Genomic DNA, 24,659 nt, shown 5'->3' on the forward strand with positions numbered 1-24,659 from the left:
CCTCCGGCCGACCTGTAGCGGCTTCCCCGCTTAATCCCTCCGTCATGGAAGGAGCCGCGGCCTCCTCCGAGGGCCTGCGCTATGCCGAGTACACCAGGGTCCCTACGGGCGCCGGCAAGGGACAAGCCGAGCTGGACCGAGGGCTGGTGAGCGCGCTGGTGGGGGGGAACGAGGAGAGGGGAGGGCAACGGGTCGGGGTCCGTCCGTGTGTGTGTGTGTCCCGGGGCCGTGAGGGGTTACGTGTGTGAGCAGCGGGGCAGCGGGTCGGGGCTGAGGGGGACAGGCGTTCTCCACCCGCCCCGGGGCTGGGCGGGGAGGTCGGGGGGAGAAGGTTCGTGTCCCCTCGCCTCAGGCCCTGCGTGGGCCTGGTGGCGCGGGTGGAGGTGCGGTGGGGCAGCCCTGGCAGCTCTTCAGACCCTCCCCCCCCCCCCTTCCCCTTCAGGGCCTGCGCTCCTCCGGCCTTCGTGGGCATGAGCAGACAGGGCCTCAAATTTCGTCCCCTTGCCATGGAGAGAGGAGACCTGTGAGGTTTTCACCCACCCTGAGGGTTTGAGGTGGGCGTGGAGCGGAGGGAAGATGCCTCCAAAATTTCCTGCGCTGTCCCGTTCTCTAAAGAGAAGGGAGCTGTAACGATATCCCCATTTCCTCATCCTGGTTGCTTAGGCTAGTTCATGGGACAGTGCGTTCTCTTTGGAAAAGATCTGAGAATTGGGAAAAATACTTGGATCGCACTGCTTACAGCACTGGGCGGTGAAGTTTACGTGTTTTTTAAATGCCTTTAAGTATGTATTTGCCTTACTTCATTGTGTATGTGTTGTTGCCTCAACAATATATCTTTTTTATATACAGTTTTTTAAATCATAGTTATTTATTCGTTGTTACTATAGTCTAGGACTTCTTTTTTTTTTTTTCCCAGGAGAGTCTTTCTGTGTGTTTAACAGAAAGCTGTGTAATCTTAAGAAGTTGACTCCGAAACTCGTTATTGTCGCGTCCATGCGTTCTCCCTGTGGAATGCTAGCAGGGAAATTCCTAGTGAATTTTGTGGCGTCTTTGAGTCTTCTTACCTATCTGGGATAAAAATTGCACTTGGGGTTAGTATGGCTTGCTTTGTTGGTGTGAATTGTTTTGTCATGTTCTTACTAAGGTCCACAGATAGTGGTAGGTTTTTAGAGGACGAGGTTCTCGATTGCTGCAGTTTTCTATCAAAATTTATTCTTTAGCCAGGCCCTTCAGTGGAGAATGCAGTATTTTTCAGACATATATACATTGTAAACTGTTAACATATGGTTGGCAGTAGAAGCTATTTTAGAGTTTCTCTAGATGGCATTATGTAGATAGATAGTGGAAAAAGGGACAGTACCCATGCTTATTGGGTTCTTGGCTAAGTAATTCAGAAGGAGGCCAAGTTGCATATAATGAAATTCTAAAATTTTGCCATAGAGAAATAGCAAGATCAGCTGTAGTGCTCTGCATCTGTTCCTCTGATGTACAGGGTTAACAAGACCTTCTTGCCACAGTGGAAGGGAAGAGTAGTAGGAGAAGCAAAGTCTAACAGCAGCATCTATCTCATGGGCTGAAAAGAGCTCTGTTTAATATCCTACCTTGAATCTTGGTTGTGAGATGTCCTGGATGTTAGATGTAGTCGCTTGATCTGGGACATTTTTATTCTTGTAGTTGTTTTAAAAAAGCATTTGGAGTTCAGAGTGACAGAAGAACAACGTAGAAGCATAGTCTGTTCTTAAAGATACCTGCAAGAGGCCTTTGTTAATTAATACATACTCAAGAAGATTGATTTGAATGCCTTATGGTAATGCTTCTATTAGTGAATCTGCTGCTCAGGTACCATTTCCAATGAAAAACTGTCAGCAACTTTAGGCATAGTTTTATATACAAGCCAGAATAGTTGTAAAATAAATGACACAAATTGACATGAGAATTGAGTGAGTGTCGAGAACAGCATCGAGCTGAAATTACTTTTAATTCACTATTGTACAATAAATTAAATTTCATAGGAAGGTAAGACTGGAAGGAAAACATTAGATTATGAAATCAAATCTGTTGCAGATCGTTTATAATATAATCCCACTTCAACATGTATCTGGCTCCATATAGAGTTAATTAGGTGGTTTGCTGTGAAACAGTCTCCCAGTAAGCTGTACTACCTACTCTTTTGAGCAACAGAAGGCTTTTTCTAGCTTCCATACCAAACAATCATTTCTTTCAGGCCAAGAATTTTTATTTAAGAGAAAAAGTAGTTTCAGAAATACTTTTGTACATTTGGTTAATATACTTGTATATCCTACTTCTTAGCGGCACACAGCACTTAGAAAACAACAAACCAAACCTTCCTAAAACAAAGTTTTCAGTTAAGCAAGCAATTTACACTTGTGTACTTACTTCAGTGTAAGTATATACTTCCTATTTTACTGATCCATGATTAAGCATTGACTGATAATAAAATGCTATCCAGCCCATCAGAACAACTTATATTTTCTCTGTGCTTTTTATTCCATTACACTGTAGCTTTCTAGGCAAAAGACAGTAGAGCTCTTGCTGTGTGTCTGAAAGTTAGTTGTGGAAAGAGCAAAATATTTTCCTTTTGACCAAGAAGGGTGTTTTCACTGATGGTGTTAGAAGAACCGGTGTACAAAATCCAAATCCTATGCAGGCAGTTATGTTTTAACGTTTGTAAAGGTGCTTCTTGTAGCCTGTGGTCAGATGTAATAGTGTTGCACTGAAATTTTAAACTTAGGCATTTGAAATTCTTTTTATATTTATAAATGTAACTTTTTTCTATTTCATAGAAGGAAATGCTGCAATGCTAGGAATTGCACAAGTTGTTATATTTTTTTTTAGTATGGCTAAATCAGCAGAGACTGTGGATTAGAAATTTGCAGAAAGAGTATCTCATTCTTTCCTCTTTCTTCTGCTAAAAAATTAAGGCTACTGGAAAATTACTTATTAAAGGCTTAGGCTGCAGATGTCTGTATGCTACCAGTATATGATGTATACCTCTGAATGTACTGCATGTTGATTAATAAGCTTTATCTTCTTTTGTTTGCCACTTTGGTAAGTCAGGTTTTGCAGTTGCCTTACTAATGTGTGTGTTTTCTTATACATGTTTCTGAAAAGAATTTTAAAAAATCAGGGTTTGCAGATTTAGCAAAACTTTGGTTTATTGTTTTCAACATCTGAGAGGATTTGTTACTGAAAACTGAACTACGTAGTAAAAACACTGAGATCAGCAGAATAGCATAGGGTTGATGAATAACCTTTGGGAGCTGATTCATTGAATAAAGAAAGGGACAGATGTTACTTTTTAATCTTTTATTTCTTTATTTTTCCCTCTTGGGTCTTAACAGAATGCTTTCATTTAAAACCTACATCTTAGAAATTTCTTAACAGTATTTTTTTGAGGGGAAGGAGAGGGTAAATTCTGTCATAATTGAAAGTCAGTAAGTATTTAATTTTTTTTAGCCTTTTTTGAATCTGTAATAAAATGCGTTTTCAAGCAATGGGAGGCAAAAATGGTCATGGCGGTAGTTGTATTAGCATGCAGTAAATTAACTGATCCCTTCCACAATGATAGTGAGTTGCTTTCATTTAATATTGACATGAAAGGAGTGCATTTAATTAAAGCGTTGCACTTTATACTCTACATTTCAAAGCACCAGCCTAACCTTGGCTTATTCTCCTAAATAATTGACTGAATTAAGTGAGCATGGAAAAGGAAACTGAGTCAGGCTGGACTTAAGAGGCTTATGGGTTAGTACTTGAAATTACCACTGATTTTTTTGAGAGAGGCTGTGTCAGTAAAAGACAGACCACGCCATCTTTCTTACATTGATTCAAATTCGGTTCTTATTGCATGCGTGTAGTTAGGATATATGCACACCATAATAAACATTCAAGGTGCTTTGGTATGACAAGTTATCACTTCTTTTCTACTATGTGGCAAGTGACTATTCTCTGACCTGCTCATAAGGCAAATAAGGTGAGTTTCCGTAAACCAGTATTTGTCAGCTTTTCTGGTGGTTATACCTCACTTCAAAACGTGCCTCTCTGCCTTGAGCTTTCCACTGCTTTTACCTAATTTTCTGGCTTGTCTTCATATTCCTGTCAATCCTGTGTACTGCTTCTATTCTAGAGCTGCTGCCATGCTTCTTTTTTACCTGCTCTTTTCCAGGCAGCGCTAGCTTTCCACTAACTGCTAGTGCTTCCCACTGAGATTGAAATAATGCATCCCAGTGGACAGGGATGACTGTATCAGAGGCCTCAGGGGTCTCTACATTGTGTTCCCAGACTACTGTGCAAAACCACTTAAGCTATTTCTGCACTGAACTGACAAGAGTCCAGGTATTATTTATTAGTCTGGTCTCTGTGCTTGGCGTTACCTGTGATGAGGTGTCTGCTGCTAATGCCTTGTTGCAACCTACCTACCTTGTTGTAAACTGTGGACTTAAACCACCTTTTTGGTGGCAAAGCAAGTATAACTTATTTAGATAAGCACAAGCTACTAATTTTTTTTTTTTTTTTTTTTGCCAGTGTGATGTATTTCACCCATTGTTGAGCTCTTAATTTACTTAGTAAAAGATTCTCGCTGTCACTCTGAACAAGTCAAGTAAAGTCTCTTGAATATAAATCCATAGTCACAAACCACAGAACAGAATAATACAGAATTTCTGTAGGGTTATTGATATTTTCAGAAATGTTGTGGCTGTTTCTGGTTAGTGTCTAAACAGAGGAACTGGAGGAATCTTTTAGAAGGTTTGAATATTGAGAGCCTGGGAAAAACGATTTGTGAGAAGAAATGAAAAGAGTTTTAGTTTAGTGAGGAGATGAACTGTATGCTTCACTATTTTATATCTTCTACCATTTAAGGTAACGTTCTTATATTTTTTTCATGGTCTAAAGATGAGGGGAAATTTTGTGGAACTGAAAGGAACAACAGACATAAAACTACTACGTTATTTTTACATTCAGACATGAATGCTAATATCAAGACTGAAGACTACACTGAAATGGAAGAGTTAGGTTACTAAAATGGGATAGACAGGCAGATTTTTAAGGCCTATACTCCCCCAGTCTTAACTTTGGAGCTCTGCTTTCAGTGTGTTTAGTGAGTCTCTTTTGTTCTACTAGAAACCTCTGGGCAATTGCAGTATTATGTTATGCAAACAGCTAGAATAGCCCCATTTGGGTAGGTGAGAGGTAGGTACTTGGTTAAAATGCATAGGGTCCAAAAGCTAGATAGAGGAATACAGCTTCTTCTACATGAGCTCAGAGCAGGCTACCGCTTTTTCCGTACTGAGTTCAATACTAGAGGCAGCAATCACAGCCACTTGCCTTCAGAGCCGAAGCCGTAGGAGCCACTGGGCATGATGGCAGTGCCTACATCTTGCACAGCTGCCCATTTGCTGGGAAAAGTGTCAACCTGCGTCCTAGCCCCTACTAAGCCAGCTCTAGAAGGCTTTAAAACTGGTATTTCCTAACTCTTCCCCTACTCCCTCTCTGTCTAGAAATGAGATTGGGTACAATCAAAGACAGAATTTTAGCCCCAGGAATCTTAATAGCAAAGGCAACTTGGCTCCAAATCCAGTTATTAGGGCACTCAAATTGAAATTTGGGCTTTAAGTCCTGCTGTCAGGCTTGTTGGTAGAAAATGTATAAACCGGTTATTGGATAGATGCAGAAGTCAGTCATACATATAAAGAGACAGTCTGGTGATAAAAGTGTTTTCACTGTCATTATGTTTCGAATTCAAGCTAAACAGGCCTAATCTGATTTCTGATGTTTCCTGGGGGAAAGTTGAGGGCATTATTGAACTGTCATATGATAAGGCAGGTGGTGCCACAGATGACTTTATTTCATTTGTTTCAGAGATTACATGTAGGCTTTTCAGAAATGTAGAGATGTCCCCAACACTTGCAATGCTCGTTACCCTTCTTGAATTCTGCAAAGGTGTGAGAAATCGGTCCCTTCTTTAAGGTTTATTACTTATCTTTCAGCAGCTTCTTGTTCAACATGGAGATACTTCTTATTATCCTTCTTGAGATGTCTGACTTTATTCAAACACCATGTAGGAAAATATGTACACCTAGTCTGGGGGTTTTGAGTTAGTATAAGGTGGGAGTTATTGTCTAAATCAGATATTCAAGTCTTTTTTGTGGGTTCGGTTCCAAGAGCCCAGTTAGACTTAAAGCGGATTTTAGCTGATAATGAATGCTGTCTGAAATCTGTCAGAAGTCTGCCTATTTACAATATTTGTGCTATAAGATAGTCGAGCCAGTGATTGACACTAAGTAGTAAAAAGAGGTTACTGGGCTTCATGTCTTTATCGGGGCTTCTGTGAGTCAAAGCATGAAAGGTAGAAAACACTAACGTCCATTTGTGGACGTAGTCTTTAAGTTAATGCTCAAGTACTGTTTTCAAGTAATGTCACGATGAGATTTCCCAGTGAGGACTTTGCAAAACAATATTTTTTTTTTTTTTTTTTTTTAGCTCTTCATGTTTTTTGTAATAAACTGATACTTTCTGTTATGTACTGTGTTGAACTAGTCTACAAAAATAATTTCAAGTAATCCCAAATAGTTGTCTACCTTGTGTTCTTATCATTACATACTGTGAGCTGCTTTGTTAGTGTTTGTCTGATGATTTGCTACTGGGTAGTTCTGAGTTAATCCTGATGCGTTGGCATGGATTAATGGGACTGAACTATAAAATCTAACGTAGCCTGTGGAACACAGAACTTACCTTTATGTTTCTTGTAAATTATATATGAAATGTGCATTTCAGACATCAGAAATACTTGCTGTTAAAGTAAAAGGTGCGTATATTTCAAATTAGATCTGCACTTTATTCTGATTCCTGTTTTTCTGCTTTAGGCCAGAACTATGATAGCGGTTGGACTTGGTGTTGCAACTGTTGCATTTGCAGGTAAGCTAAATTACCTGTTGAGTGTGGAACTGTCACTTGAAAGCTGCTGTTTCCAAAAGTCTTAATGAAGTTTTTATGAATATAAATAGTGGAAAGTGGAAAGGTCACTTGAGAGTGCTATGGAGAATTGTGTCCAGTTAGAGTTCCTTCCCTTTCAAAATCCTTGACAGATTTTCCAAAATTCTTTTTGAAAAGGCACAGCTGCAGAAACTAATTTTATGTGCAGCAGCTAAAAGGTTCCATCCGCTTTTTGTCTGCAAAACGTAATGTGAAAAGTTTACTTTGTTTATTTAATAGCATATTTCAAGGTGGAGGCTGCTCAGTACAGAAGAGTGCAGCAGGATCTTGTGATGTGAAGGTGATGCTTGACAAATTCAAACAGAAAAATAGAAGGTTTTAGTGGCTACAGTAATTTATCATACTAAACTGTTCCCATAGTGCATTGTTTGTTACCTGAACTCTTTGCATCTGGACTGTGTGTTCTTCTAAAAAATAACTGCTAGTCTGAACACAGGGCATGGGCATAACATGATTTATACTCTTGGTTACTCACACTGGATAATTCTGGTCTACTCTTGTTTGGAAATACACAAATCAATTTCCGTTATTTTCAGCATATAAAAGCAACCATGGTCAGCTATGTGTGCGTACACCAAGAATAGATGCAATAGATGAACAAGTTGCACCAAACTTCAGCAGGTGTTTGCTGGGTACAGCTGTGTTGGTTTTTTGATTAGGTGAAGGAAAGACAAAATCTTTGTTTATGTACACCATTAATCAGTTGGTTTATCTATATGTTTGTATGGAAGCAGAAGAGGAATGCTCTTAGAATTTCTTCTGCTGGTTGAGCTGCAGAATTAATGGCAGCTCGCAAAGAAGTGGTAACAGAAAACATTAAGAAGAAGGTGAGGTAATATATTTGTACATCGCAGCATTTCAGCAACAATACTCATAACAGTGCTTTTAACTTCTGTGTTACCATAGGCACAGGCTTAGATGACTAAACCTATGGACACGTTGCGTATTTTAAGAATGAAAGCAAGATGCTATTTGAATGAAGCAAAGCCCCATTTCATAAAAAGTTTTTCCATTGTGTATAATAGTCAGATACATTGCTAATGAATAGTTAATCAAGACAGTAATTGGGGAGAAGGGACTTCCAGGGAAAATCCTCCATTAACACGGCACAGATCTTGATTCTGAAGTTGATAGACCTGCTTTGTACTTCTGAGAACGCAGTCTAATAGAGTTCCCTCTAGCCTTTCCTAGCTGTAGACATTCACTGCTGGTGGGGAGTTGAATGGCTCTGAATCCCAGAAGATCCTCTCTGTGTAACAAAATAAAAAATGCAGTACTTACAAAATGTGTGATTAAGCATACAACATCACAGCAAGAAAGTGTAGTACATAGATTTCTTTTTTTGAAGATATAACCTTTGAACAGTATTTAATAAATAATGTATATCCAAAGCTAATGTTTCATACTGCCCTTTTTCTTAAAGTTCACAAGGCAGATATCTTCATCATACTGAAATGCATTTAAATCTATTTCTTTTGTAAGCAAACACAATGGATCTTTGCAGTCCATGACTAGGTTTTTAGATGAAGTATACTAAGCTTCTTCCCCTCCTTCTCCCAATAGTATGAAGATTGAAAAATGTAAACCATAACAAGTTTACCATGGGACTTTGGCTGGGCAGGATCCAAAAACAGCAGGACCCGAAAACTCTTTGGAAAGAGTAAAGTGCAACGGTGCTGTACAGCAAATAAATGAGACAAAAAGATTAACAAGGAAGGATTTTGATTTGATTAAAAAAAAAAATTCTTTGTGCTATAAGCTGATGGACATAAATTGGAGATTTTTTTTTTTAATTTATTTTAGTAAATGGTGGTTATAATGTCATTTAACTTCAATCTTTTTCAGGTCGTTATGCTTTCCACCTTTGGAAACCGTTGGAGCAGGCAATGACAGAGACAGCAAAGAGGATTTTAACTTCTGTAAGTTTAGAGGTTACTTTATGCTAAATTTATGATTTTGTATTTCAGGTATTTAGAAAGGAGACATTTTATGTTAAATATAGTAAGTGCCATTAGATTCCCCCCTCCCAGGATAGGGGTGGTCTGTACTGTGTATGTTCTGGCGTATTATCTAGTATATTTTAAATCCCTGTGGATGAAGTGATATCAAAAGATGTTTCTGAGTTTGATAAACAGTTCTGATTTTCCTGGTGATGTTCATGTTTCAGAACTCTTTGCTAGTAATTGTGTAATATTGTTGAAGTGTGCTGTGAGAAAATAGCTAATTCCTAGAGATTACAAAGTGATAACATGCAGTTTCATTTCAAGAAGCTAAAAATGAAAAAATTTAGTCATTTTTTTTCAGATACAGTGTTAAAAATCAAGAAGGAAAAATTGATAAACTTCTAGGAAAGGTTGCCATAGAGATGGGGGAGCTTGTTTTCTTGTTTGAGTTGTCTTTTTTTCTCTTCGCCAGCTAATTTGAACTTTTAACCAATTTTTTGTTCTTTGTTTTACTGTACATATTTAAAAATATAATAATGAGGTAAAAAATCAAGAGAGAGTGTTGTGAGAGGAGCATATGCAGGGAATATTCGAGAGCATTTACCTTTTGCTTCAGTGGCTATACTGTCCTCTGGTAAATAAGTAAATACGTTCCATTCCTGTTTGGTTAAAGTAATTCCCAATGAGGTAGATGTCTGCTTGTGGCAGTGTATTCTTCCAGAGTCCATAGTCTGTGAACACTTATCCACAGTGGAAGGAATATAATTCCCCTCTTGATGCTGATGGGTGATGGGTTTGAGGGAGTAGTTGCTGCAGATTATTATTTCACAAAAAATATATTAAAGGTAGGTGGTGTTGTGGTTATTTTTTTAAAAAGTGATCATTAGTTTTGTACCTATTAATGTGAGGCTGGTTGCAACATGGAGCCTGTCTACAGTATATAGACAGTCACTAGGGTCCAAATTCATTTGCCATCTGTACTTTGTGTTCCTGTGCTGAAGGAGCAAGCTTGTTCAATGCAAGCTTCCTGGGGAGGGAAAGACTCGAAACATGGGCTGTCCTCTTGGGGCAGGTCCACACTTGTTCTTAATTGCGAATATCAGCCAGAAACGGCTCTGTCCCGCTATTGCATTGCTGTTGTGAGAACAACACAACAACACCAATTTATTTTCTTTTTTTTTTTTTTCCTTTTCAAAGTAATTTTTTGAGAGATTCCCAAATTGCCTGGCAAAACAGCAGAGAGGACTGTAGGTACTGTGAATTAAATTGCTTTCACATGATACAGATACAGTCTGACTTGCAGGCTTGCTAGAAGTGTCTAGCAATAAGCACATGTGGCTTCAGAGTAGGGAGTCCTTCAATCTTTACCCTCCTTCCCCAGCAGTTTTACTCCAGCGTTTCTTCTTCTAGCCATTTGTAGATATAAGCTGGAGAATCTCAATTCAGACATGTTCACATAAGAAAGCAGGCAGTGACTCTTTAACACATTGAAATATGACATGCTACTGCACAGAGAGGTGTCTGTTCCTAGGAAACTACTCCTCAGTGCTGGTATACTGGCTGAGCCAAGCTCATTACAGGTCTATCTCATTTTTACCACAGTGACTTTCAGAGTCCTGCAGAATTCATGAACAACCATAAAGAACAACCCAGGAGCTTCTGCATTCTCAGTGTTCCTAGTCCCTGGAGCTGCATCCTCTGTCTGCCTTCACATCCTGCCTTACAGCCCAGAATTGTATGTTGATTTGCAGTGGAGTATCTCTCTTCTGCTGTTCTGTTCTGAACTTGAAAATACAAGTTTTCGGTGTAAGATGAGATCTGATGAATACAGTAAAAACTCTTTCTTCCTGTTTGTCATTAACAGTATGTATTTGCCAGCTTTACATTTGTGAGGGTGGTGGTAATATTTTTCTTCTACAATCATAATCCAAATTTAAGACCCTCGTGTAATTCTTGGCCAAGATTATTTGTTCTTTACTACTCTACAGCTGCTACTTTCTTGGATTGGTTTTTTCCCAATTTTTTTTCTTCTTCTCCCCTTAACAGTCAGTTATTTCCTATTTGTAATTTTTCTTTAAAACAATAGAGGAAATATTGGGTACAGAGATCCTATGTCAGTGCTTATTGTCCAACCTTCTTATTGTAGTGGCTTTACATGATTTTGTTTGGGGAATTTGAAGCTGCTGAGTATAATCTGTGGATTAGCGCTTTCATCACGTTTCTTTACAGTATATTGCCCTCTAAGGACAAAGGAAATCAAGCAGTTAGTATTTCTACCTATGCTTACTGGAAGAAGCATCTCATGTGACAGTGTCTAGACTTAGCATTACTTTGCTGGTTTCCTATGGTGTTTGGAGGCACCTAACTTGGTCCCTATAATTTTTAGTGGTTACTCTAGCTTTCTATCATCAAACCCTGTCCCTCATTACCTCCTTTTTTTGAGAGACTGTGAAACAGCTGCCTATTTGGAAACTAGCTTGTTTTCTCTGTAAGCCCCTACTCTTCCTCCCCGCATTTGCAATTCTTTCCCACCTCCATTTGCAATAGAAGTCACAGTTCATGTTGGTTGCAGTCACACAAGGTAATCCAGATGCTGTTTATCCTTTCTTCCTGCTCACTAATAAATGACTTGGGTAAGGTCAAGTTGAGCAATTACAAAGTGATCATTTAAAATGCTTGCTTGCTCTATCTTGAGTATTTGATGCTGTCTGTTTACTTATCTAAATAAATACCATGTACAGTCAACAACTGCACTCATCTTTTAGTCAAAAATAGTAAGTAAAGGCAAGTAAAAGTGTTGTGTTTTATTCTGAATTTCTACCTCTCATTTAACTTTAACTTACAGCAGTTAAATACATATTCTTAAATATGAAGTGTAAATGCTGCTGTAATTTAGTCCTGAAGTTTTCTACCATCTTTTTTTTCAGTGGAGAAAGCCATAGGAGGAAACACTGTCATTTCCACTCTGTGACAAGTCATAATGCTCATTTCTAGAGAAACGCTTTTTTAGTTTGAGCCTAGTTTTGTTACTGGTGTCACGAATGCCAGTGACACTGTTTTGTTCCTGTGTGTAGTGACAAGAATCTGTTGCCAGTAGAAGGTGCATGGCACTAAGTGGTCATTTGGCTTTCCTTCCTCAGACCTTAATGCTGTTAATTATAATGTTAATATTTCCTTAAAAGGTGAAATAAAAAAAAAAAAGGCAGTAATTCAATAGCATTCATTACCTTTCTTTGTTGAATCAGTGATATTGAAGGTTAAAAGATAGACAGCAGGTATTAAAGATAGGAACAACAATTCTAGGCAAAATGAACTGTCAAAATACTCGGATCCCACAATCCTGAAAATTCTGTGTTCCAGAAGAAAAGGGTGTCTTCTATAGCACTTCATTAGAGATTTTTGCACTGTGTTTCCCTTATTGGATCTGATTCTGCTCAGTCTCAGAGTTCTGAATTGAGAGGTAAGAATAGCAACCATTTCTTGTGTCCTTCATGGAAAATAAAGTTTCCAGAGAATAATGAAATTTGCAGTCCATTTTATAATTATTTTTTTTCTAACTGAAGTTAAGGAAGTTAAAGTTGATCTTGGCAAACTGTAGGTTATAATATAACACAACATCTAAATAGTTTGTTATTGTAGTTTGGGTTTTTGTGGGTTTTTTTTCCTTTTAGTGTTTGCTGCCTTTTCAATGGAGGACTGTATTGGTGGTGGAACAACACAGAGTTTTCTGAAAAATTCACTACTTCATTTAATATGATGGATGGTCTCAGTTACGGAGTTTTGAATCTCTTACCTGGCATGGAAACAGTGATTATGCTTTCCCTGTGCTATGCTAGGAGAAGTATCTTGAAGATGTCACGGTCCAAATGGATTAGATTTTCTTAGCTGACTGCTTTTGTGAAAATTTGCAAGAGTGAATAGACATTTGCAGAGCAAGTCCAGCCATTTTCTGTCCTGTGTCCCATCCCCTCCCCTTCCCAAACCTATTAATAGCATTTGTTCAGGAAACAGAATTTGCTTACATAAGTTGCTAAATGGTAACAACATACAAGGAAATGAAGTAAATTAAGTCATAGCCCTCCTCTCACCCCAGATAGTATGAAGAAATGGAGAGTTAATTTTCATGATTTTTCCAGTACAGAATTTGTTTGCAATAGCCGGGGTTAATAAATAAGTTTCTGGAACTGCCTGCTCATTGAGGGAACAGAAAAATATTTTGAGTATTGTTTCATTTCATTGTAGCCATTACTTGGAATTTACAACAAGGAAAATAAAAAAAGGCTTTAATTTGAATAGCATGCAAAAGTTGTTTCATTAGGGAACTAGAAATTTGCTGAGATGCTTCTTAAAATGAAGACTCAATGTTTCTTCCCCTATTCTAACCAAAGGGGAAAAAATGGCTTTTATGTCTAATTTCCTTTTGCTTTAAGTTCTGTTTAGGATCAAGATTTTAATTTAAGAAGTGATTATTCTTGCTACGTGCTTCACTTCTGAAACGAAAATGTTTTTTCTTGATGATCAATTCAACAAACTGTTTTTGTTATGTGCCAAAGGATACAGACAACATGATTTTTTTTTTTTTTATTCCTCTTAGAAGTGAACTGAATCAAGGCTTGCCGAGGTTAGAACAGTGTCAAGGAAGTAGACTTTAAAAACATGGAAAAGTATTTCTGAATTTAAGCCTATAGCCATCCCTCCCTACTCTCTTATTTAAAATAGTATTTTAGATGAAATCTACCAAGAACAGAGACAAGCAGTGTTAGAGATAATTCAGATATTGCTCTTCTCTACATACAAAGTGAACAAGTGTCCTCCTCTAATAGAGTTGTATGCCAGAGTTGAAGGGCAGAGAAGAATTAACCTTTTCAGAAACCCATCTGCACCTAAGCTGCTTTGGGAGAAGTCCTGCAAAATCTTTCAGAGGACATTAAATGGTGCTTTTCTCTCCTGGCTGTACTAATTGTTCAGCATCGTTGCAAATTTCTGTGCCGTTCTGCCTTCTCAAGGGTGTTATCTGGTGGCCATTAAATCATTAGCATCATTTCGTCTCGAAGGACTGGAGAAGCCCTGTGTGTTCCCTTACGGTAATGTCGGTGTGCGCTATTACAGACCTGTTTTGTGTTACCCTCTACCTGTAGAAGTGGTTCCTTAACAGATTTTTCTTGTAGGCATGACATGTCCACAGTTGCTTCAGCTTTGATACCTGTAGTGTTACAGTGGTGTTTATTTCATGTATGGTTTGGAGTGGGAAGAAGGAAGATAAAATTAGTTTCAGATCATAGCAGCACACCAAAAAGTCTTTTCTGTGGCTTCATGGTAGCAATAGGTGAAGTTTTTCTGAACCATGCTTTTGGGTGAATGGTGCTCCTAAGCTTAATTAAAGGATTTGCTTAGATGCCACAGACAGAACCTTTTAAATGCTTTAATGCTTTTGAAATTACAGAAGAGAGCGTTTGTGTAAACATAAGGCAACATTCTCACTGAATATGAATGGATATATTTAGTGAGAAAAGTGTTTTATTAAGGGCCAGCACATTTTTACTTGGGGTAAAAGGGACACTTAAAAATAATCTCAGCTCTCAGGCCAGACTTCCCTTTGATAGCAACAAAAGCAGCTTATTTTTCCCCAGTTGATAGGTTTTGCATTGAGGAAAAAACTTAAGTCTTGTTGAGTGATTTCTGTGTGCCAGTTCCCAAAGGCAGCCTGTCTCAGAGCTACATCTGCTTCCTCTGGGACTTGTGCAGCTTAGACTATTATTTGTGTAGCAATGAGCTAGTCCCTAATTCTTATAGAAGCATTGATGAGATCACTGCTAACTATCAGTGGTGGTTCAGTAACTTTTTTTTTTAATATAATTTAAAATATATTTATGGTTGACAAGTATACTTTCAACCCATTCCCTATGACAATTAACTGTTGTAATTATTTACTCTCATCTCCATCTCCTTCTTTTTAATGTTCTTTCCCACTCATGTTTTTCCTCCTCTTCTTAAAACAGTAGCTAAAGTCTCACATGACAGTGAGTTTAAAAAAACTAACCCCATTTCCTGTATCTAATGGTCATCAGTCATCAGTGTATAGGGAAGGATGTAAAGGCAAAAGTTGGATAGGATTTACCCATATACTGTGCTACTTTCCAGTGTTCTCCAGCTCAGTCATTTCCTGAAACAGAGGTGGTAGCTTTATGCTAAGCCTTTTTGTTTGTTTGTTTCTTTTTGTTTATTTTTCAGCATTCCTTCAAAGAACTCATGATGTATTTTTTCTAAAGTAACATTCCTTCATGTGAAAAAACATACTGACTCTTCATCAGCATATTATATTTATCTGTTCTTATCCTTTTATTGTTGTTTTTACCTGCTTTCTTTGTAGAAATATCTGGACTTCAGAGTGATTGTCCATAATTCCTTGCATGCCAAAGCATTGTGACTTTTGCCATTTTCCATTGCGGTGGTACCAAAGCTGTTCTAAACAAGCTTCCCCCTTTCCCTCCCCTGCCCTCCCCAACACACACACACTGTACCACTCTATGCTAGTATGTGCTTTCATTCTGGACTCTTTTGCCTGAAGGCAGGATTTTAATGGTTGTAGCTATTAATAACTCCTATTAGCAGTAGAAGACTGTAAAAACACAGATAGTTATTTTTAAGTCATTTTTTGTATGTGTTAACATTCAGGAGAAGTCCTTTCATATTATCTGGTTTGTAGTCATCCCATGCCTTTGAAATAAATTATAGATGAATGTAATGCTCTGAATGAGGTCATATAAATACGATTTAGGTCCTGGCACCTTGTACATGAAACTAATTATTGCTTGTTTTCCCTTTCTTCTTTTTAGAGTCTTTCATCGTACTATAAAGGAGGATTTGAACAGAAAATGAGTAGGCAAGAAGCTAGTCTTATTTTAGGTGTAAGGTAAGTGCGTTGCATTAATATGTTTTTGTTTGGTAAGTATTGCATGAAGAAAATGCATGTTGTGAGAATGTGGAATATTCTTGCCAAAATCGTAGCTTTTTTTTAAAAAGACTTCTAATGGCTTATAAACCATTCTAATATTCTGCTTAAGCTAAAAAGCAAACAATAAAATGCTAATAAAACATGCGACTAGTGTTTGGCTTGAAGGCATGGTAACGTATTGCAGTGGAGAATTGGTGCTCTAGAAATAATCAGAATAGCACATACTGTGCTAATTAGTGTGATCACATGGCCTGGTCTCCAAAAAACCCCTTGAGATAAGTAATATTGTAGATTATATTAATAAATGAGGAAAACAAATCAATTTTGCTCATTTTTTTTTGTAAGTCAGTAATATTATTTTTTTTCTTTCTCCACTCTGATTTGTTTGGATTTCAAAAGTTGCAGCATATTCCAAACAAAGATACTTGGAGAGACTTGTCATTTAGAGTAGGTATGGGAAATAATTTCCAGGCTGAGTATTCAGTGGATTTTTTCAAAAGCATTTGGATGGCCAATGGTAGCACACACCTTAGTGTTTTCTGTAAAGCAGGCAGTGAGTTTGAGGGCTTTCCAGATGAAAGGAGCAGATCTAACCTTAGGTAGTAGATTTCTTATTTATAGCTTAGATCAGTTAGGAATTTTAAGGTTAAAAAAAAAAAAAAAAAAAGGAGGATGGTTTTAATTATCCCCAGAAGAAATTATTTCACTTGGTGAAAACTGGGACTTAAAAAATCCTGTTCAGCGTGCTATTTGTGTTTACTTCTAACATAATGGATATTATGCAGATTTAGCATTCATTTTAAAAAATTGTAAAATAAAACATTACATTTATTTGGAATATTTCATGCTCGCACACTGAAGAAGAGATTTATAGAATGCTAGTCAGAAATATTTCCTTTGGCCTTTAGGTTTGATAATGTCTTAACATTTTTACTTTATAAGGGCAAATTCAGTGATATTCCAGAGTAGCACATGGCAGCTCATTAAAGTGTGTTTGCAGTGGTAATGCTTAGCCTGAGCACTGCTCATGTGCATGTCTGAAGTTTCATCACATCTGAAATCAGTCCCCTTTAATTTTTAATTTTAATTGCTTGAGTCTGCACTGGGAACAATGACACTGCTTGTTGCGTTTGGACCGAGTCTTGCAAATATGAAGACTTAATCAGATTTGAGGAGAGTTCTTAATGTTTAAAGGTTTGAGCCTTTAATTGTGTAGAAGCATGGCTAACATCTTTATAGGAAATTTTTACATTGTTTAATGTAAATTAATTATCTACACTTTTGTAGACCAGTTTGAACTCGCTGCTTACTGTGTTTTTTATATATATATATATGTGTGTGTGTGTGTGTATATATACATATATATATAAAAATGTCACCACAAAAAAAAAGGCAAGTGAGTTTTAAAGTGTTATGGAAGATGCCAGGGTATGCACAAACTAGACCTGTCTAGGCCCTATCTAATTGTAACATTTGTCGTCTGTGTCATCACTTCCAAGTTATGTTAAACTTTGAGGCAAAGACTTTCTTTGTTATTTCAAGTGCTGAGTATGCACGGGCAGTGTAAATAATAAATGTAAGCCATGATAAAGGTGAGTATTTAATGATAGATTTTAATTTTCAAATATATTGGCCCATTACACATTCTAAATATTATTCTCTAATAAGCATCTTGTAAGGTTGCAGGCATTTTGGTAGAAACATGCATGTGCATTGTTTGTATTAAAACTATGTAAAAGGTATCCGAAGCTACAAAGTACTGTATTGGAAATGCTGACTAATTTTAAGTTTTAGTGTTCTTGCACTAGTTGTTATGAAGCAGCACTGATTAATGAAATTCAGTGTAAACATAGCAATAATATTTACAACTATGTACTCTGTAGAAGAAACTGCTCACGGGAGAGATGGGGGAATGTTTGAGATGACATAGGAGGCGAAAATGTCAAGAGTGTTTTCCAAACACGAGACAAAATAGATGCTAGCAAAATACAGCTGTCCTAAGTATAATGGTTTGCAGCTATCAAATCCCTAAAGCTGAACTTCTGAAGTTAGAAAATATGTCTGAAAACCATAACTTAAAATTCTAGACAAAAATGAATAAAATTTTCTGTATTGTACCATTTCCTCTGTGCAGCAAGATGCCTACTTTTTCCTTCCACAAGAAATACTTGTTTGTTATTGTACACAATATATACATATGCATTAGTTAAAAATGTTTAAGTCATTATTCTTAAAACATGAATGACATAACAAAAAAAATAGGCTACTACATTAAAAAACATACAGTATGTTGTATAAGTGTAGAAACACAAGCATATTTAAGGTTTAATGATTGTGACTTTGGGGTTGTTTTTTGTTTATTTTATTTTGTTTTTTTATTTTCTTTTGGTTTAGTTAGTTTAGTTTATTTTTTAAACAGAGCTTACTGCAAAGGTATATCATACGATCATATGACCACTCAAGTGGGGAGGGACCTCCAGAGGTCCCTAGCTGTACCTGCTGCTCAAAGCAGAGCCACCAGTGGGCTCGGAGCAGGTCACACCGGACTTTATCCAGTAGGTCTTGAAAGACTCCCAAGGATGGAGAATGCACAACCTCTCCGGGCGACCTGTGTCACTGCTGGGCTGCCTTTGGGGTGAAAAAGTATTACATCTGCCCATCCCACAGCGCTGTGAGGGGCTCTTCCTTCGCCGGTGCCGGGCTCTGCGTCTGTCCTTGTTGAATTTTGTGAAGGGTTCCCGTCACCCCGTTCCTGCAGCCTCTCCAGGTCGCCCTGCATGTCAGCGCTGCCCTCCAGAGTATCGCAGGTTCCCACCAAGGTGATGGACTTCTCAGCCAGTGGGTGATGTGAGAAGGCAGGGTGATGTTGGTGTGACTCAGGTTGTGACGCTGTACCAGTTAAACAGAAATGTGATTTTGACATTAAGGGCTTTTTTTGATAGTGATTAAGAATCTTTAAAGACCAGTCTGACTGTGGGATAAGCAATCTCTCATAAACTAAGCAGATTTGATGTAAAACACCATTTTCACAGTTGCTTCTTGGAGCAGAACTGCGTGATTTTCCATGATGCGCGACTGCCGCTTTTCCACAGTTACGCTTGGGACATCTGAGTTTGTAAATGTAGTATATCAACTTTCCTTTTTATTATTAAGCAACAGCTTTACAAATCAAAATATATATATGATTGTTATTTTCAGCAGTTCGATAACCAATAATTTCTTTTTTTGTATTTATATAGATCAAGGCCTTTCACCTTCTGTTTAATTCTTACTTTCTGGGTTACTTTCTCTTCCGTTGAAGTATTCTTTTCTTATGCAGTTCTATGAACTATTTTTGCAACATACCCTAATTTCCCTGTGACAGAATAATAATCAGAGGTTGTTTACCTCGGGAATGTAGTTAGGCTGATACCTTGCATTCAAACTGTATCTACAAAAAGATTAATTAATTGAATCATCACTGATTAAGAAATCACCTGAAGTGGAAAACACTGCTTTTTTTCTGCATGCTAACAAATTATGAAAAACTAAACCATTCAAACTGTCCTTTTGCATACGATAGCCTCACCGTGTTGGCATATTGCATCCATAAGTGGTTATTTGTCTGGTAAGGTACATATTTAATTTAGGCCAAGTACATATTTTATGTGTCTGTCATTGAAAGAAACAACATTATGTAGCACTTGTAAATCAGCATGTCCCTGAATGTAACACATTGAACAGCTTTGAAAAAATAACAAATACAGGGGTTTTTTTTTTTCAGGCCCCAGCAGAAGGAAGAATTATTTATAGCAGCTATAAAAATATTTACAGTAGAACAAAATGTGATAATATTAAATATTTGTTGTTTTGTCAGTGGTCATATAAATACTGATTTTCTAGCAGGAAAAAATGTGGTTTCTGCATTTAATGATAAGCAAAAACAGCTAGATACACCCTAGAGCTGCCGATCTTTTTTCCTTTTTTTTTTTTCTTCCGGAATTGTTTATTTTAAATGATTGAATGTATTGTGTTTTTTAAAAAAAACCTGGAAGATATTTGCATGTGTCAAATACACAGGCTTTTTAAAAATGTCCTTCTCAGTGCGTCTTATGTGCCTTTGTTATTGTTACTTCCTCGGAGGTGTAGTTTTACGTTTTGTCCACAAGATGGTGAAAATCTCAAGTTTTAATTATTTGCGAAGCCAGTATAAACTGTTAATTTATAGTCTGAGTGCAGTGGCATTTATGGTAAGCACTTCAATTTATTTTTGCAGTCCATCTGCTGGCAAGGCCAAAATCAGAACAGCCCATAGAAGAATCATGATTTTGAATCATCCTGATAAAGGTAAATAATTATTACTTTTCTTACCCAGATCTGGAAAGGAAGAGGCTTAAATGAGACCCTTTAAGTTTACTGATTGTGTAAATAACCGCACTGAGTGCAAATGTATGTTGTTTATTTATAGGCTTGAGCTTCGGTGTGTCTTCTCTCAGATAAACTAGGTTTTATGAACCACTTACCCATCTTTCTGTAATGTTGTTTTCTATACTTGTGCTGCTTCAGTTAAAACTATGAGCTCAGGGACCAATCTTCCACACTTCAAAAAAACTTACTGAAAAATAAGAAAAAATTAGCTATAACATTTCTACACTAAACTGACATTCCTGTTTTGAACTGAGATGGACCAGTCACATGTATGAAAGTAGCTTTCTGTGGGGAATGTTCTGCAGTCACTAAGTACATCATTGATGAATTTCAGATTTCCTGGAATTCACTTGGAAAAAATGTAAAGCTGGGCACTGTTGCTTTACTGGCCAGGTTTCTAATGTAAATTTATCTTACAGAAAGGCTATTATTATAACTTTAACTACACTACAGCTGGTTGAGAAAGAAAGCCCATATGTTCATTGCTGTTTCTACTTTAAAATAACAGATGGTGAAGAGTTGCACTGTATTTCAGAAGTCAAAAGGGGAAATCGGAGGGTTTTTATATCTTTTTGACAGAATTCAGGGCTCCCTGCCAGCACCCCATTTTAAGAAAATGAAAAAAATAACTGGCCATGGGAAGTGTTTAGTCGATGCTTTTCTTTGCTGTCTTCACCCCTCAGTTCAATTCTAAAGTTGTTCTGCTTATTCGATTTCACACTTTCATTTTTCACATGTTTTATAATGTATAAGCTGCACAGACAAAAAAAAGAAATTCTCTTCTGCATTTCTAATATATTATGATGGTGAAAGGCCTCTTAACCACTAGAGTACCTATTAGGTCAAAATTTTTTTGATAACTAACTTCTAAGTTTATTGTAGCAGTACTTAGAGATGTGAGCCAGAACCGTGAATCTCCATGCGGACGTTGAGTAGACCTAAAGAGGCAGTTCCAGTTACGAAGATCATACATTTTAACGACCCGCTCTTACAGTTGTAATGCACCTGCAGCTGGGCACAGTGTAGGTTTGGATGGATGTAGTGAGCCCTCCTGTGTGCTATTAAAATGGAGCATTTTCTCAGTAGGTACACCAGTTGAAGGGATTTGTGCCTCTGTGCTGCCCCTGCAGCTCTTCTGGCATGGCCGTAGAAAAAAAGGTTGTGTAATGTCTTCAGCTGCAGAGCGAGGGCCTGGAGTAATCCTGAACATGTGGCATCACAGAGACACTTGTTTGCTTGTTGTATGTATTTTGATTTCTTCTGGCTGTGGGTAGCACAGATGTGCTTTTAAAAATATATTCAACATTAGAATGTTATTTTAAAATAGTATTTTACCAGCTGAAGTTGATAGAAGAAAGGGCAGTAATTACAGATTTTAAAAGTTACATATGTTATCTGAGATCCAAAATGTTGAAGAGAATTGTTAGGAATAAATAAATAAGAAATACGTAGAAGTTTGCATAATAACATCCCCAGTGAGCACTACTAAAATGGTTGCTTATTAACCTTTACAGTTCAGTTTTAAAGTATTTTTATACTGATACATTGTATGTTAATTTATCAGTTACTAATTTTATGAAAGAATATTTGTTTACAGAAAAAGAGGGAGAGAGAAGCCTTTTGGACTTGCCCTAATTATAAACAAACTCTTAGGCAATCATAAGATTGAATTTTCTCTCATTGGAGGACTACAAAATTAATACAGCACTTAAGGATGTAAATGTAGTGAAAACACTTCCAGCAGATTTGAATTTACTTTAAGATCCTGCTCTCTAGACATGTCGAAAATCAACACACATTTAAAAATTACTTGGGATACATTGTTTATTGCAGTTTCTAGTTTTTACTGTTTGTTTGATCCTCTTGTCTACTCTTTGAAAGAAGCAATACTCAATGTAGTAAATCCTATTCCTGGCTAAAAAGCCAATTGGTTTAAAAAAAGAAAAAAAAAAATATTCATTTTCCAGTAGGCAGTTCTCCTGCCCTGCATCACTTTCCTCCAGTGTGTCTTAGCTATTAGGGCTACGTTCAGACAATACTAAAACATGACAAAGAGAACTCCATTACTTTTTCCAGTTGTTTTATTACACCATGAAATGACTTTATAATAATTTTGCTTCCTGGAGGAATGTCCTAAAGAAGTCTTTAAGCAAGCCTTGCCTTTTTGGTTTTATTTACACATGTCTACAACTAGCTCCGTGTGTTTCTTCTATCATTATCTTTTCTGATGAATAGAATAGAATGAATGAAATGGTGAATGAAAAAATATGATTGAACAGATGCCTTGGAAAAGGCTATTCAGTGCACAGTAGTGCTAGAATCCCATTTTCATGTAAAAAATACAGGTGTATTATAGTAAGTGGTAAGTTACTGATATAGACCTTGTAATGTTGTTTTTGGTGACTGTAGGCAGATGGTTGGCACTCAAGGGGAGAGTAAAAAAAAAACAAACACAAAAAGACTGCTGAACTGTAATCAGATTGTTAGATGGAGCGTAAAGCAATGATAGCGTTCAGGACTAGAAGTTAGAAGGTGTACCATGTTTAAATAGCTTTAATATGATGGTTTCTGGCTGGTAATTCTGGGCATCTAGCACAGGAGAGACTTGGTGGGTGGGTGTGTGCATGTGCACACACTTAATGATTCTTTGTCAAAATTATATATGAAATTTTACCATTTAGTTTTGGGGGTGAGTGGGAATAAAAGCTGTTAGCCTTGGATGACAGCTGACCTTGCATACATTTGCAGCAGCATTGCACTGCAAGTCTAATTCACACCAATATGAAGTGATTTCAGATTTCAGTCTTCTCTCTGAGACAAAAATGTTCAGCATTATTGTTCAGTGATTTCGGTTCTGATTACATTTCTCATGTTTCCTTATCAATTAGTTTATTTCATATCAATGTCATGTTTTTTAAGCAGCTGTATGAAAAGGATCTATTTAAGAAGGAGGAGCTAATAAAAGTAATAAGGGGATGCACGTGAAGTAGTTTTGTACTTAATACTGATGTATAAATGGTATTCCTTTCTTCTTTTTCTTCTTAGGTGGATCACCTTACTTGGCAACAAAAATAAATGAAGCAAAAGACTTGCTGGAATCCAGTGCCAAAAACTGAAATCCAAAGCCTTGGGTCATAGGAGATTCAGCAGATGCATTGTGCAACAGCTTTCGTATCTACTTCCTCTGCACAGTTTCTTAACCCTGCACTGATTATTCATATTTATTTCATAATTAAAAAATTAAGATTATTTAAAAGCAAACTGAAATCTTTATAGTTATGTAAAGTTATGTACAGTTATGCTCATGCAAGGAGCAGGGAGTTGGACTTGATGATCCTTATGGGTCCCTTCCAGCTCAAGATATTCTATGATTCTATGTCTCAATTTTAGTGTATTTTTACTGAATAATGGTCCATTACAGGCTTTGAAAATGTTCTCTTACTGTCTGTTTTTTTTCTTCGGAAGTAGTTGCTGCTTTCATTAAACATTTGGAGCTTTTTAAAATTTACAAAGTAGTCTTAAATATAGATTTTTTCTTTTTTTTTTTTTTTTCCCTTCACTGATGAAGACTTGTCCATTGCCAGAAAATCTGTGACAATGTATTGAGTCACAGGAAGTATGGCAGACCCTGTTTTTGGCAAGTTTTCAGCAACGCCTTACACTTGAATCTGTTAATTTATGAAATAGTAGAGTTTATTCATGAGTGCAGTTTGAGAGGTACAACTCGGAACAAAATGACCAATAGAATACAGACTGCAGTTTCCATTAGCTGTATATATGGGGCTTGGCGATACACAAAGGAAGAGTCTTGAGTTTAGTTAGCTCTTTTGCATATTAAGAGATCTCTAAAATTGTCAAATAGTTATTTGGACATGCTTTTACTTCAGGTCACAGGATACATTTACTCTGTAGCAGCTGGGCGGTGCAGGGGTTTTCATGGCAGTGGAACTGAAGAAGGTAGGTCCATGTGGCGTGGAGTTCAGATGGATTTTATAGACAGCCTGGTGTAGGACTGGTAGAGCAGGGAACAAACAGGAATGTACCCCTGATGACAGTCGCTTTGCTTCTGGCTCTGGGTGGAATTACTGGGTTTGTTCTCCAGTCATTCTCACATCTGTATTATGCTTCATTTCCCAAAGTATCGTACATATCTCCTTATGTAGCACCCTAGTGACCTAGTGCTGGTTCTGGGGAATATTGCAGCCATGGATCTCTGACTTTAAAGAGAACAAGTTTTAATTGACAGGTGAGAATAGGTGCTATTCGGGGCACTTGGCTGCTGCAAATTCCTACCAGTAAGTTGACGGCAGATGAATTAACTCTCTTAAGAGGACGATGAT

The 24,659-nt window shown here is 37.3% G+C and overlaps 1 protein-coding gene across 2 annotated transcripts; it reads left to right on the plus strand.

The window, feature by feature from the left end:
• On the plus strand, positions 1-24,314 carry DNAJC15 (DnaJ heat shock protein family (Hsp40) member C15). 2 transcript variants are annotated; one of them, XM_049815797.1, is made up of 7 exons: positions 58-146; positions 917-1,091; positions 6,885-6,936; positions 8,860-8,933; positions 15,794-15,870; positions 20,168-20,238; positions 23,365-24,314. In XM_049815797.1, the coding sequence occupies exons 3-7, from the start codon at positions 6,894-6,896 to the stop codon at positions 23,433-23,435; spliced, it is 336 nt and encodes a 111-aa protein (XP_049671754.1). In that variant the 5' UTR covers positions 58-146; positions 917-1,091; positions 6,885-6,893; the 3' UTR covers positions 23,436-24,314. The 2 variants fall into 2 exon arrangements, with proteins under 2 accessions (XP_049671753.1, XP_049671754.1); XM_049815796.1 differs by lacking the exon at positions 917-1,091 and having other exon boundaries at positions 1-146.
• Positions 24,315-24,659: the final 345 nt, after the last annotated feature.

This window comes from Accipiter gentilis, chromosome 13 (genome assembly GCF_929443795.1).
Source record: "Accipiter gentilis chromosome 13, bAccGen1.1, whole genome shotgun sequence".
NCBI classification, from domain to species: Eukaryota; Metazoa; Chordata; class Aves; order Accipitriformes; family Accipitridae; genus Astur; species Astur gentilis.

What these genes read in the sequence shown, in the direction of transcription:
- DNAJC15 (XM_049815796.1), top strand. Translation starts at nt 45, where the DNA reads ATGGAAGGAGCCGCGGCCTCCTCCGAGGGCCTGCGCTATGCCGAGTAC. An exon ending in CCGAGCTGGACCGAGGGCTG is followed by an intron (nt 147 to 6,884) that starts GTGAGCGCGCTG and finishes TTTCTGCTTTAG; the next exon opens with GCCAGAACTATGATAGCGGT. An exon ending in AGTCTTATTTTAGGTGTAAG is followed by an intron (nt 15,871 to 20,167) that starts GTAAGTGCGTTG and finishes TTATTTTTGCAG; the next exon opens with TCCATCTGCTGGCAAGGCCA.